Source organism: Moschus berezovskii, chromosome 26 (assembly GCF_049115385.1).
Source record: "Moschus berezovskii isolate FMDL1 chromosome 26, NW_MosBer_1.0, whole genome shotgun sequence".
NCBI lineage: Eukaryota > Metazoa > Chordata > Mammalia > Artiodactyla > Moschidae > Moschus > Moschus berezovskii.
In genome coordinates, this window is record NC_142485.1 from 10,447,076 (window position 1) to 10,462,384 (window position 15,309).

Consider the following 15,309-nt stretch of genomic DNA (forward strand, 5'->3'; position numbering starts at 1 on the left):
GAATCCTCTGCAGCTCCAGCTGTTGACCTTTGACCTACCCTGAAGTGAGTTCAGGGTGGAGAATGAGGCACTCTGTGCTCCAGGAAAACTGATGGAACAGGTCTTTAGATAGTTAGATATTTTCAAGGAACTGATTTCATGACCCCAATCTTTACATCTCCTCATATCTACAAAAGCATGAAATCCCTTCACAGTGACATCAGCTCCTCATGATTAGCAGAAAACCTTTTGTAAAATATGCACTTAATTACATGTACTCCACCTTCACCATAGTCATACGCATTGGCCTTCTCCCACTACATCTTTGGAGCAGTTTCTCAGAGCTATCTGAGGGGCTGTCTCCCAGGCTGCAGTCCTAATCTTGCCCCAGATAAAACAACTTGCACGCCTACATTGTGCCTCTTTTCTTTAGTCAACACAGATTTCTGCATTATTTTCAAGCAAAGGGAACATCCCTATGCCAGATTGGATGCAGGTGTTGGTATGACAGGGGACAGTTTGATATTTTATAGATTCGAAAGTTTCAGAGAAGTCTGGATGCTCAAAAGTTTAGGGGACATACCTTTAATTCCTCCCATCCTCAATGCAAGATTCTCATTTTCTTCCCAACTGGATCCTTAACCCTGGCAAAATAGATTTGATTGACAATTTAACCTTTTCTGGAGTTCCTTCAACTTGGGAAGTCTTCAACTTTCTCTATCCTATGATTTTAACTGTATAAGTTAATAGGGAGTCCCTTCCACTCAGTCTGAATTCAAATCATCCTATTGCAGGGAAGAGCCAATTCTGACTCCATGTTGGAATAGTCTCTTTGACTTGCTTTTCATTGCTTTGGCTATTATGAGTATACATAATGGTCTGCCTCACAGAACCCTGCTACTCTGCATGATTGTTAAACTAAACTGCCTTTGTTCAGCCCATAGAGAACTAACATGACCTTGCCCCCGTGTGAATGGCTATGATAAAAAAGAGATTAATACATTCCTTCCACAAGCTTGTCATTCCTGGAGATGTTTTGCAAGACTGGTGGCCTTTTTTGCTTTATTTCCTCACCACCTCTCTCTCTCCCGTTCTGCTTTTTTATTTCCTCACCTCCCCCATCTCTGTTCTATGCAAGAACCAGGTAAGACGGTTATTCTGAAACATTAGTCAGCTACCTTCTTGGTCGGCTGGCTTTCTGGATAAAGTCCTATTCCTTACCTCAACACCTTGTCTCTGGATTACTGGCCTGTTGTGTGGCAGACAGAGCAAGCTTAGACTCGGTACCAATATCTTTTTGCTATCTTTTCCCAGATTCCAATGTTGCTTTGAAATAGTCATCCAGCTCCATTGCCCTGGTAATTACCAGTTCCCCATGCAGTTCGCTCATACCAGCTGATGCGAGGTGTTCCCTGTCACTAGCGTCCTATCCCTGATCATTCTGTGAGCACACTGTCAGTTTCCACCAGTGATGAGGTGTTCATCGACTGCCTGCTAGTGAGTGATGTCATTCTGGAAATCTATCTCGTGTTTTCTCACACTGCTGTCAGTAACAAGAGTTAGAGGATGGAGCCTCCAGAAGTCAGCCCCTGGATGAGGTACAATGATCACTCCATCCAGACCATCGGGAAGTGAGAGGAAAGCAACATGAGGGAGCAGAGAAGAAATCAAACTAAGATGCAGGCCCAGCAAAGATTCAACCCACTATGACTAGCTGGCTGTGGAGAACAAGGGGGTGAGCTGGCAGCTGGAGGCTCTCTGATGACACCCAGCAGTATTTTTCTTGTCCACTACCACTCATTTTCCTTTCAACATTCTGTTTTCTTTCCTTTAATTGCACTTTGTACAATTAGGAGCTTTCTGTTTCTTTGCTGTATGTATATTTACTGTCTTTGTCTCTTGACTCTAAGCTCTGTGAGTACAGTAACCACGTACATGTGTCCAACTTGAATATTATCAGTTCTGTGCACATACATTCTTACTATATATATATATTTAATGGGAAAATATGATGAATATGATTGACTCTACAGATCTTTTAAAAGTTTGTTTACTTAAAAAAAATAATGCAGGATGTAAGCAATTCTTTGTTAATTTGTATGTCTAATATAGTAGGCTACTACAAGAACTGCTTTTTGCCCTATAGTTTTTGGCAACAACAACAAGAAAAAAATGCCTGCTCAAGATAAGAACCAACTAAACGAATCAGTTCAGTTCAGTTGCTCAGTCATGTGCAACTCTTTGTGATCCCATGGACTGCAGCACACCAGGCCTCCCTGTCCATCACCACCTCCCGGAGTTTACTCAAACGCATGTCCATTAAGTTGGTGATGCCATTCAGCTATCTCACTCTCTGTCGTCCCCTTCTCCTCCTGCCTTCAATCTTTCCCAGCATCAGGGACTTTTCAAATGAGTCAGTTCTTCACATCAGGTGGCCAAAGTATTGGAGTTTCAGCTTCAGCATCAGTCCTTCCAATGTATATTCAGGACTGATTTCCTTTAGGATGGACTGGTTGGATCTCCTTGCAGTCCAAGGGAATCTCAAGAATCTTCTCCAACACCACAGCTCAAAAGCATCAATTCTTCGGTGCTCAGCTTTCTTTATAGTCCAATTCTCACATCCATAAATGACTACTGGAAAAACCATAGCCTTGACTAGACTGAACTAGTGTGGCAAAGTAGTGTCTCTGCTTTTTAATATGCTGTCTAGGTTGGTCATAACTTTTCATCCAAAGAGCAAGCATCTTTTAATTCATGGCTGCAGTCACCATCTGCAGTGATTTTGGATTAAAAAAAATAAAGTCTGTCACTGTTTCGCCATTTACTTGCCATGAAGTGATGGAACAAGATGCCATGATCTTAATTTTCTGAATGTTCAGTTTTAAACCAACATTTTCACTCTCCTCTTTCACTTTCATCACGAGGTTCTTTAGTTCTTCACTTTCTGCCATAAGGGTGGTGTCATCTGCATATCTGAGGTTATTGATTTTGATTCCAGCTTGTGCTTCCTCCAGCCCAGCATGTCTCATGATGTACTCTGCATATAAGTGAAATAAGCAGGGTGACAATATACAGCCTTGATGTACTCCTTTCCCTATTTGGAACCAGTCTGTTGTTCCATGCCCAATTCTGCCTGTTGCTTCTTGACCTGCATACAGGTTTCTCAAGAGGCAGGTCAGGTGGTCTGGTATTCCCATTTCTTTAAGAATTTTCCACAGTTTGTTATGATCCATACAGTCAAAGGTTTTGGCATAGTCAATAAAGCAGAAGTAAATATTTTTCTGTAACTCTCTTGCTTTTTTGATGATCCACCAGATGCTGGCAATTTGATCTCTGGTTCCTCTGCCTTTTCCAAATCCAGCTTGAACATCTGGAAGTTCATGGTTCATCTACTGTTGAAGCCTGGCTTGGAGAATTTTGAGCATTACTTTGCTAGCGTGTGAGATGAGTGCAATTGCGCTATAGCTTGAGCAATCTTTGGTATTGCCATTCTTTGGTATTGCCTTTCTTTGGGATTGGAATGAAAACACCTTTTTCAGTCCTGCGGGAACTCCTTTGTTTTCCAAATTTGCTGGCATATTGAGTGCAGCACTATCACAGCATCATCTTTTAGGATTTGAAATAGCTCAACTGGCTGGAATTCCATCACCTCCACTAGTTTTGTTTATAGTGATGCTTCCTAAGCCCACTTAACTTCGCATTCCAGGATGTCTGGTCTAGGTGAGTGATCATCGTGATTATCTGAGTTGTGAAGACCTTTTTGTATAGTTCTTCTGTGAATTTTTGCCACCTCTTCTTAACATATTCTGCTTTTTTAATTTCATACCATTTCTGTCCTTTATTGTGCCCATCTTTGCATGAAATGTTCCCTTGGTATCTCTAATTTTCTTGAAGAGATCTCTAGTCTTTCCCAGTCTATTGTTTTCCTCTATTTCTTTGCAGTGATCACTGAGGAAGGCTTTCTTATCTCTCCTTGCTATTCTTTGGAACTCTGCATTCAAATGGGTATATCTTTCCTTTTCCTTTGCCTTTCACTTCTCTTCTTTTCACAGCTATTTGTAAGGCCTCCTCAGACAACCATTTTGCCTTTTTGCATTTCTTTTCCATGGGGATGGTCTTGATCCCTGCCTCCAATACAATGCCACAAACCTCTGTTCATAGTTCTTCGGGTACTCTGTCTATCAGATCTAATCCCTTGAATCTATTTCTCACTTCCACTGTACAATCATAAGGAATTTGAGTTAGGTCATGCCTGAACGGTCTAATGGTTTTTCCTATTTTTTTCAATTTAAGTCTGAATTAAATGAATAGAAGACGAATAAATGATTGAAGAAATGAATAAACTACATCAAAAGATCGATTTTTGACCCATTTGAATAAGCTTTATGGAGATATTAGAGTGTATATCCAAGGGGAAATACAAGAGTGGTTACGTCTTTACTAAGCATCCCTGTTTTCATTAGAACTCAAGAAGATATCAAATGTTAAGTAACTTGGTGTTAAAGGTTCATTTAATTAAAAAGAGTGTGGAAAGGACTCTTTCAGTCCAGGGAGTATGGCAGCCAGTCCCCCATTTCTGCTTTGTGGAGACGGAGCCAAGCTTTTGAGGTAGGGGTTGCCAAGTTCTGATAGATAATCAAAGTTAATGCTGAAACGGCAAAGCAATCTATGCCTGTCATTCGTGTTGGGAGCCATGGTTCATCAAGTACGTGTTGAAAGAAAGCTCTGTTATGGTCACTAATAAAAGAGTGTGAAAGCTATCCAATTGTCACCAAAGGCAGATTTGGGAATAGACGATGAGAGATGATAATCCTGTCCCTTTGTCAAATGTTAATGTAGCAGTATTTAAAAAAGCAAACAAAAAATGGTCACTCAGTGGCACACCCATCACAAGGACAGTCATCATCCTGAGGACAATGAGAACACAGCAAAATGAACAGATGACATCCTTGAACAACCTCCTGAAAGTTGACCAAGGAACATGATCTGCTCTTACATTGGCAGCAAACTACTTCGAAACCAAAGATTTGCTTGATGTTACCCATAAGGCTGTTGTCAATATGATCAAGGGGAAAACTGAAGAGATTTGAAAGATATTCAATATCAAAAGTGATTTTACTGAAGAAGGGGAAACCCAGGTATGCAAAGAGAACCAGCCATGTGAAGAGAAGTGAAATTGTGTGCCTGAGGCTGCAACAGTGCAGCAATTATTCCAAACACTAGTTGCACTGTTTTGTTTATAATTGTAATATTAGAGAAACAGACAACAAATGCAGCAGCTAATTAATTATATTCACAGAATTTTGTCCTCATTGCATGTGTAGTTTACGCTGAGATCCCAAACTTATGGCTCAGTTTCATCTAGTATGATCAAAAGTTTCCTTTGGATTTGCTCTGAATAAAATTGAACTGTTGGTTTTCTACGGAAAAAATTTTAAAAACATAAAAGGCTCGTGTCCTAGATTCTACTTGTTGGATCTTACAGAGAGTAAGTAAGTAATAAGTAAATTATTTAATTTAAAAGTGACGCATTAAACACTGGTCAAAAGTTACTGTGGCAAAGACAAATAATATTTTCAAATGCAAATGAGCATTGTAAAAATAAAAACAAAGAACCAAGTAAAAAGCAACATCTTGAAAACATTGCATAGAGAAAATAGCACTGATCTGTGATTCATGAGAGATGAAAGCTCTGTAGCTCTGGAATTTTGGTTGTCACCTAACCTGAAACTTGTTACTAAAGATGAGTTTCAAATAATTAGGAAGATTAAAAAATAATTACAGGAAATTTAAAAAATAATAATTAGGAAGACAACATGAAACAGGTACTGTGTAATTTGGTACAAACTATGATGCTAAAGCTGAAGCTGCAATACTTTGGCCACCTCATGCGACGAGTTGACTCACTGGAAAAGACTCTGATGCTGGGAAAGGTTGGGGGCGGGAGGAGAAGGGGACGACGGAGAATGAGATGGCTGGATGGCATCACCAACTCTGTGGACATGAGTTTGAGTGTACTCCGGGAGTTGGTGATGGACAGGGAGGCCTGGCGTGCTGTGATTCATGGGGTCGCGGAGAGTCGGACACGACTGAGCGACTGAACTGAACTGAACTGAACTGATGACCAACCTTGATAGCATATAAAAAGCAGAGACATTACTTTGCCAACCAAGGTCCATCTAGTCAAGGCTATGGTTTTTCCCGTGGTCATGTATGGATGTGAGAGTTGGACTGTGAAGAAAGCTGATCGCCGAAGAATTGATGCTTTTGAACTGTGGTGCTGGAGAAGACTCTTGAGAGTCCCTCGGACTGCAAGGAGATCCAACCAGTCCATTCTAAAGGAGATCAATGCTGGGTGTTCATTGGAAAGACTGATGCTGAAGCTGAAACTCCAATACTTTGGCCACCTCATGCGAAGAGTTGACTCACTGGAAAAGATTCTGATGCTGGGAAAGGTTGGGGGTGGGAGGAGAAGGGGACGACAGAGAATGAGATGGCTGTATGGCATCACCGACTCGATGGACATGAGTTTGAGTGAACTCCGGGAGTTGGTGATGGACAGGGAGGCATGGCGTGCTGTGATTCACGGGGTTGTGGAGAGTCGGACACGACTGAGCGACTGAACTAAACTGATAAACCTTGTGTAACAGCTGGGCAAATAACTGAAATTTGGTGTTCTGCTACCTTTACTCAATTAGCAAAGTATTTTATTTGAATGTCACTGACTAATTTTTATCTATTCTAAATTTAATTTCTCTAAAAATATAAAATCATATTGGGGTTATTATGAATAATCAATGTCTGAAAAGGAGGGATATATGTATTAGTCGTGAATTATTCTCAAAAATTGTTTAAAAAGTGATGTATAAAAACAAATTTTAATCAGTTGCCTGAGACTACTGTTACCTGATCAGTTCTTCAGTGAGGAAATATGATTCTATACGTTTAGAGTGAAGTTCATTCTGAACTTTTTAAGTTTCAAGCCATTAAAATTAGGTTATGAATGGTAAAGTAAGGGAAAGTTCAGTAAAATTTTGGAATCTACTAATTTGCCATTCCAATCTCTCTATATATAAATATAGCTCCTAATTTGAGCTGTAATATGGATCTTCTTGATGAGGAAGTTAAGATCCAAACCAAAAATCAAACCTTAAGAAAAGGAATGTACAATACTATCCTGAAAGTCTGAAACACTTACAAAAACTAATCTTCCTTCATTCAGATTTAATCTTTACTGATCCAACCAGTCCATTCTAAAGGAGATCAATCCTGGGTGTTCATTGGAAGGACTAATGCTAAAGCTGAAACTCCAATACTTTGGCCACCTCATGCGACGAGCTGACTCACTGGAAAAGACTCTGATGCTGGGAGGGATTAGGGTGGGAGGAGACGGGGACAACAGAGAATGAGATGGCTGGATGGCATCACAAACTCAATGGACATGAGTTGGAGTGAACTCCAGGAGTTGGTGATGGACAGGGAGGCCTGGCGTGCTGTGATTCATGGGGTCGCAAAGAATCGGACACGACTGAGCGACTGAACTGAACTGACCTTGTGATTCAGTTCTTCCACTTCTAGAGTTGTGTGATATCTATTATATCCTAGAGAGGGATCCGAATTTAAGATAAATATATAAGACAGGACCCTCAAGCCCCTTGCCCAGGTGTCCTGGAACCCGGCACCTCCCATCAGTGGGCCCCGACCAGACCCAGGACTCTGCAGGCCCTGCAGTCCACATCAAGAGTACCCTTTGAGCACACAGCTCTGGAGAATGGAGAGGAGCGTGCTGCTGGGTTCCATAGAAAGTGTGCTATAAAATGAAATCAACCCACCTAAAGTGCGCTGTGTGCTAAGTCGTGTCTGACTCTTTGCAAACCTATGGACTGTGGCCCGCCAGGCTCCTCTGTTCATGGGATTCTCCAGGCAAGCATACTGGAGTGGGTTGCCATGCCCTCCTCCAGGGGATCTTCCCGACCCAGGGATTGAACTTGCATCTCTTATGTCTCCTGCATTGGCAAGGGGGTTCTTTACTACCAGCGCCACCTGGAAGCCCTCAACCCACCTAATACATAGAAATGTAAATAGAGAATCAGGCAAAATGAGGCAGGGAAGGAATATGTTCCCCAGAAGAAAAAGGAAGCAAAATGGAGCTAAGCAATCTACTTATAGAGAGTTTGAGATAACGATCATATTAATACTAATACTGTGTGTTAGTCACTCAGTTGTCCCTGACCCTTTGCCAAATCATCTACTGTAGCTTGCCAGGCTCCTTTGTCCATGGGATTATCCAGGCAAGAATACTGGAGTGGGTTGCCATGGTCTACTCCAGGGCACCTTCCTCATCCAGGGATCAAACCTGGGTCTCCTGCATTGCAAGTGGATTCTTTACCATCTGAGCCACCAGAGAAGCCCCAAGACTAATGTAAATTTTAATTCAAATTTTTACACTTAACTTTAAGTGTGTCGGAAGCTGTCAAGTCACAGAGGCAGATAATGTTTCTAAAATCCAAAGTTTTAGTTGAAATGTTTTGAGTTTTATCCTTAGCAACAGACTCGGCCAGTTATTTTCCTTGAAATGACATGCTCACTTCATTCATTTTTGATGTCTTCCAAATACCCAACTCTTAATCGACATCATTTGTCTCAATCATTATTTTAAGTAAAAATGGTGTTCCATGTCAGAAGTGGCTAGTTCAGTTCGCAAATCAACCAGTTGCAGAAATGCTTTACTGTGTCCTCTGGTATGAAAGTGCTTTAAATATCCGCCCCCAAGGATCACGCAGGATATTAAGAAGATATGTACCCAGAAATTGAGGCATAATAAAATTATTAATTTTCACTGCTTCATCAAAGAGAAATATATTTTTAAAAAAAGCAATACCTTCTCCAAATACCTTGGCACACTGGTTGTCAGTAGTTTGGCATCGTCCGTTGTAACAATATGCATTCCCCAGCCTGCACAACTGGCCATTCATGGCATATGTGTCAGGAACGCAATTACTGGAAGTCCCATTGCAATACTCGGTAAAATCGCACTCTGGATCCACACTCTTTCTACATGGAGTACCCGCTACTGATATCTAGGAGGAAAATGAAAATCATGGTCCATGAGTGACTATTCTCAATTTCTTACTGAAGAGAAAATGAGGTGTGCCTGATTACAGCGAGTCCCCTACATATCAACGCCTTCTACTCCATTTGGAAATCTGATTTGCTCATAAATGCAACAAAGTTAGCCTAGGTACTTAACTAACACAATTGGCTGTATAGCACCATACTGTAACAGATTTATTGTCCTCTTCACACATAATACATTAAAAATAAACCCAAACAATAAACATTTTAACTCTTATAATATCTTGGAAAGTACAGTGGTACAGCACAACAGCTGGTATCCAGGGGCTGGCGTCGAGTGAACAGGCAAGAATTACTGGCTGGAGGAGGGAGAGCAGGAGATGGTAGGGCTGAAGGAGCATCAGGAATAGGAGACAGAGGGCGATGCTTCAATCATGCTTGATGCTAATGGCATGGGTTCTGGTTCCTTGGGGGAAGGTTCATATGTAGGTTCATATGGAGGGAACTTACCACATTGATACTAGAGAGGATTACAGAGCCCTACTCCTGAGTTCTCCGAAGGAAAAGGCAGGCAGAGTATTTATGATGAAGCCTGAGGAAACGTAACTGTCTCAAAGGCTAAAAGGATCCTCCACCAGTGCTTTGTGTTTTACATCAAAAGACCACCAGACTAACCAGCATTTGGATGGAGACAGATGAAACGTACTTGCTCCTCAAAACTGGAGAAACATTGCCTCTACCATTTTCTTCTTGGAGATACCCAGGAGACAAACTCCCTGATCTCATATACGTCACTATATTTAAAATAGATAGCCAACAAAGACCTACTGTAAAGCACAGGAAAATCTCAATATTCTGTAATAAATGGGAAAAGAATTATGCATATATAATTTGCATAACTGAATCCTTTAGCTGTACACCCGAAACTAGTACAACATCTTAAATCAACTATAGTCCGATAGAACCTGAAACTCCAATGCTCTGGCCATCTGATTTCAGAGAACTGACTCATTGGAAAAGACCCTGATGCTGAAGGCAGGATGAGAAGGGGACGACAGACATTACCATAGTTGGATGGCATCACCAACTCAATGGACAGGAGTTTGAGTCAACTCCGGGAGCTGGTGATGGACAGGGAGGCCTGGCGTGCTGCAGTCCATGGGGTCGCAAAAAATCGGACATGACTGAGAGACCGAGCTGAACGGAAGTCAACTGATGCAGGGGTTATACAGGGTCGCAAAGAGTTTGACACGACTCAGCCACTTTCATTTTCACACATTTTGTTTCACATTTTGTCTGCTATTTCCGTCATATTTTTTCCATTAGTCATTTGACTTTACAACTGCTTTGAGAGCTGATTTTTTTTTTGTACAGGACTGCATATGTTTATTCTACTATTTATCAGATAAATTAGAAGATGGTAAACTGAGGTTTCAATGTAATGGAAGAATCAGTAGCAATCTTAGATGTCTTCTTTATCTCATCATATTTGTCCTTAATGCACGTGGTTGTTTATGCACTGTCTACTTTGTTCCACTGAATTTTTTCTGAAGTCTATCAATTTTGTATTAATTAAATTCATATAGCATTCTCTTATCACAGTTCAATCATCAACAGAAATGTTGGAAACTCACCTCACATTTTGATGTACAGCATGATCCAGAAGCACACTGTACTGGCCCTTTCAGTTTACATGTATTATAATCACAGCAATTCTTAAACTGACATTCCTAAAATTTCATAAGAAGAAATACCATTTTAGCTCCACCACTTAATAGTTCTTGTTTCTCAGCTTCTACTTAGTACTCTACTGTGTTCAACTTTTCAACTATATAATATACTTATGTTTAGTGAAGTTTTATTACTGTACTATTTCTAGAGTTCTCAAAGGCACATGCAACTATAAGAACTAAATCAATAATATCTAAAATAACAGTTGATCATTTGCATTCAATATTTAAAATATGTGGAATCTTTTTAAATAAATGAATATAAATATTTATTTAAAATAAATTGGAATTATAACATGGAAATTATAATTAATTTGGATATAACCTGGACATAAATATAACATGAAAATGGAAATGTAACATTTGAATTTCTAAGAGAAAACTTTTCCCATCTCTCTTTTTAGTGACTTGTTTACTAAAATTTCCCTTTATGAATAAAGCTAAAGAAAAGTTAGGATATACATATATAACAAAAATATATTTAATGTAGGAGTCATGTGCCACATTTTACTGTAATGGAAATACATTGAAAAAAGGATATTTTGACATATATATTTTTACAAGGTAAATGGCAATCAACTATTATTTCAAATTAGATGATAATTTTAAATAATATTAACCAAATATTTTTCAAGTAAATACATTGCATTTATATAATTTATATATTATTTAATATTTTTATATTCTTAAAAATTGGTAAAATTAAATATCTTCCATTTACTAAAGAATCAAGTTTTAAAGAGTTTGTCCTTAATAAGATTCTTCTTCATTTAAAATTTTTCAAATGTTTCCATTTTTTCTTATGTTTATGTGAATAGATTTGTATTTGTAAATATTCCCATCACAGAAATAACCCCATGTGACCCCATGGATTCTAACCTACCAGGCTCCTCTGTCCATGGGGATTCTCTAGGCAAGAATACTGGTGTGGGTTGCCATGCCCTCCTCCAGGGGATCTTCCCAACCTAGGGATAGAACCCAGGTCTCCCGCATTGTAGGCAGATTCTTTACCATGGATTTACTTGTCAATATTTATCATACAAAACTCGCATCTATATTTGTTACACTATAGTGTGTGTTTGTGTATATGACTTCGTAATACTGAATTTTTCTTTACTATTACAATTAGTCAAAAATTTTATGTTTATTATCTGCCAACTAGTTCAAACTATAAGCTCTCCAAATGTAGTTAACAGATCTTTGGAGATTTCTAAACAATTTTTAATGGTGTCTATATGGTCAACAAATTCTTAATAATAATTAGACTTTGCCTTTTATATTGTGTTGATATTTGCGTTGATTAGGTAAAAGCAGTTGTATATGAAACTGCTGGAGGTCTAGCTTAAATCAAAGTTTTGGTCATTGTATTATTCACCATCATGTATTCAACAGCTTCATTTAAGGAGGCCTTTGGTAAAGAAGTAAAAGACTACTAAATTTATTGAATTTTAACCTTTGAACATTCCTCTAATATTGTGTGACAAATGGACAACATTCATAAGCACCTTTTATGCATAATCACAATATATTCTCCATTACAACAGATTCTCAAGGAAAACACTTGTGATTGTTTGCATTACAGATTGACTAGTCACATTTACCATAGAAAGAGTTTTTCCTTGAGAGAACAACTGACAGACAAAGCACGGTTTTTCAGGCTTGGGTATTTGGCAGACATTTTCTTAAAAGTGAATGAAGTATGCCTGTTACTCCAAGGAAAACAAATGAATTTGAATCTTTCAAGTGAAAATTAGAATTTGGGAAAATTTTACCATCCACAGAGGCTTCATTTTTCCATTACTTTTCTGATGAAAAATGTCAATATTTAGAAACTGCATAATTCAGTGAAACAGCATTAGAAATTAGAAAACTATATGCATGCAAAAGGTACACTTGAAGTGCGATATAGACCAGTGGGTTTTAGCTTAATAGGATATAAATAATCCACTAATTTTGGTTTTACAATTAACAATGCAACTATTAGAAATTTTCACTTTTCAAGTTTGGTGTAGTAACAAAGTAGAACATACACAATTTTCTGAAAAGCTAGTAAAATCCCCTTCTATTTCATAACTCTATATTTGTTTGAGGATGAATTTATACACATTGGGATTGCATCTGGAGATGATAAATTTGAAGAGAAATCACTATCTCATCAATATCAATTCCTCCAGTCTTACAATAAGGATTCTTTTTGAATTTGTTAAATATTTCCATGATTCCTTCTAGCAATGCTTTGCAGTTGTTTTTTTTTTTTTAATTCCATGGTCCTGTACATATTTTACTGGACACATTCTTAAACATTTCATACTCTTGCCTAGAAAATCCCATGGATGGAGGAGCCTGATAGGCTGCAGTCTGTGCGGGGTCACTGAGGGTTGGACACGACTGAGCGACTTCACTTTCAATTTTCACTGTCCACTTTCCCACATTGGAGAAGGAAATGGCAACCCACTCCAGTGTTCTTGCCTGGAGAATCCCAGGGACGGGGGAGCCTGGTGGGCTTCCGTCTATGGGGTCACACAGAGTCGGACACGACTGAGGTGACTTAGCAGCAGCAGTTCTGTTGTAAATGGTGTCTTAAAATTTCTTTTTCTAATTTATTGCTGATATAAAGAAGTCTCTATTTTTATGAACTATGTAAACAGTGACCTTGACAAATGCACTTATACAAATTATACTTTATTTATGGATTATTTCAGGTCTTAATTTTACACAATCATATTATTAGGAATGAAGTTACACTTCCAATTGTTACATATTTTCTTTTCCTGCTTTGTTTTGCTGGCTGGTGCATCACATTCAAAATCAAGTGTAAAAGATAATAGGGGGCATCATGCCTCATTACGGACTTCAGGGAGGAGAAAGACCATCATGTATATGATGTTAACTATAAGATTTTATAGACACCTTCCCTTATAATACAGTAAGTTCCCTTTTAACAGAAGATTATTATCTCTCCACTGAGATAATCACACTTTAAAATTCCTTAAATAAACCAATAAATTCTGTAATGTGTGTGCTAGTGTGTGTGTGTTAGTGTGTGTGTGTGTGGAGGTTTCATTACATTCAGTTTATAAATTTTACTGAGAATTCTGTGATCATAAGAAATATGAGCATACATAAATCCATTCTTGAAATTAGATATTTTATCAAAGATTTGTGTGTATGTGTGTTTAGTTCTGTCCTACTGTTTTCCACCCCATGGACTGTAACTAAACAGGCTCCATTGTCCATGGGATTTCCCAGGCAATAATACAGGAGTAGCTTGCCATTTCCTACTCTAGAGAATCTTCTGGACACAGGGATAGAACCTCCATGTCTTGCAACTCCTGCATTGGCAGGCAGATTCTTTACTACTGTTCCACCTGGGAAGCCCTTTAATTAAGGTTATCTTATCCTTAAAAATGAATTACAGCATATAACTTTTTTCTATACTCCAGGTAATGTTGCACAAAATCAGTATAATTTCTTAATTTCACCAGTAAAGACAACGGGTATGGACTTTTCTAAGTTTTTAAATTATGCACATTTTTCCTTAAAATATATAAGGCTATTCACATATTTATTTCTACTCATATTGTTCATTGTTCAGTTCAGTTCAGTTACTCAGTCATGTCCGACTCCTTGCGAACCCATGGACTGCAGCACACCAGGCTTCCCTATCCATCACCAATTCCGGGAGCTTGTTCAAACTCATATCTGTCGAGTCAGTGATGCCATCCAACCATCTCATCCTCTGTTGTCCCCTTCTCCTCTTGCCTTCAATCTTTCCCAGCATCAGGGTATTTCTAATGAGTCAGTTCTTCACATTAGGTGGCCAAAGTATTGGAGCTTCAGCTTCAATATCAGTCCTTCCAGTGAATATTCAGGACTGACTTCCCTTAGGACTGACTGGTTTGATCTCCTTGCAGTCCTAGGGACTTTCAAGAGTCTTCTCCAACACACCACAGTTCAAAAGCATCAATTCTTCTGCGCTCAGCTTTCTTTATGGTCCAACTGTCACATCCATACCTGACTACTAGAAAAACCATAGCCTTGACTAGATGAACCTTTGTTGGCAAAGTAACGTCTTTGCTTTTTAATATGTTGTCTAGGTTGGTCTGAAGAAGGAAATGGCAACCCACTCCAGTATTCTTGCCTGGAAAATCCCATAGATGGAGGAACCTGGTAGGCTACAGTTCAGGGGGTCGCAAAGAGTCAGACATGAGTCAGTGACTTAACTTTCTTTCTTTTTCTAGACTACAGTCACAGATGGAGAAGGAAATGGCATCCCACTCCAGTATTCTTGCCTAGAGAATCCCATGGACAGAGGAGCCTGGTGGGCTGCTGTCCATAGGGTCACACAGAGTCGGACACGACTGAAGCGAGTCAGCTGCAGCAGCAGCAGCTTGGTTGGTCACAGCTTCTCTTCCAAGCAGCAAGCCTCTTTGAATTTCATGGCTGCAGTCACCATCTGCAATGATTTTGGAGCTCAAAAAATAAAGTCTGTCACTGTTTCCATTTTTTCCCCATCTATTTGTCA

At 39.1% G+C, this 15,309-nt stretch overlaps 1 protein-coding gene across 1 annotated transcript in view; it reads right to left on the reverse strand.

Annotated features, from left to right (window-relative positions):
- ADAM18 (ADAM metallopeptidase domain 18) overlaps positions 1-15,309 on the reverse strand; it is a 97,417-nt gene that overhangs the window by 38,174 nt on the left and 43,934 nt on the right. Inside the window, exons 13-14 of the mRNA XM_088832682.1 lie at positions 10,689-10,784; positions 8,861-9,059 (exon numbers count right to left, since the gene is read on the reverse strand). Coding sequence (XP_088688808.1) covers positions 8,861-9,059; positions 10,689-10,784 — 295 coding nt within the window. The remainder of the gene's footprint in view (positions 1-8,860; positions 9,060-10,688; positions 10,785-15,309) is intronic.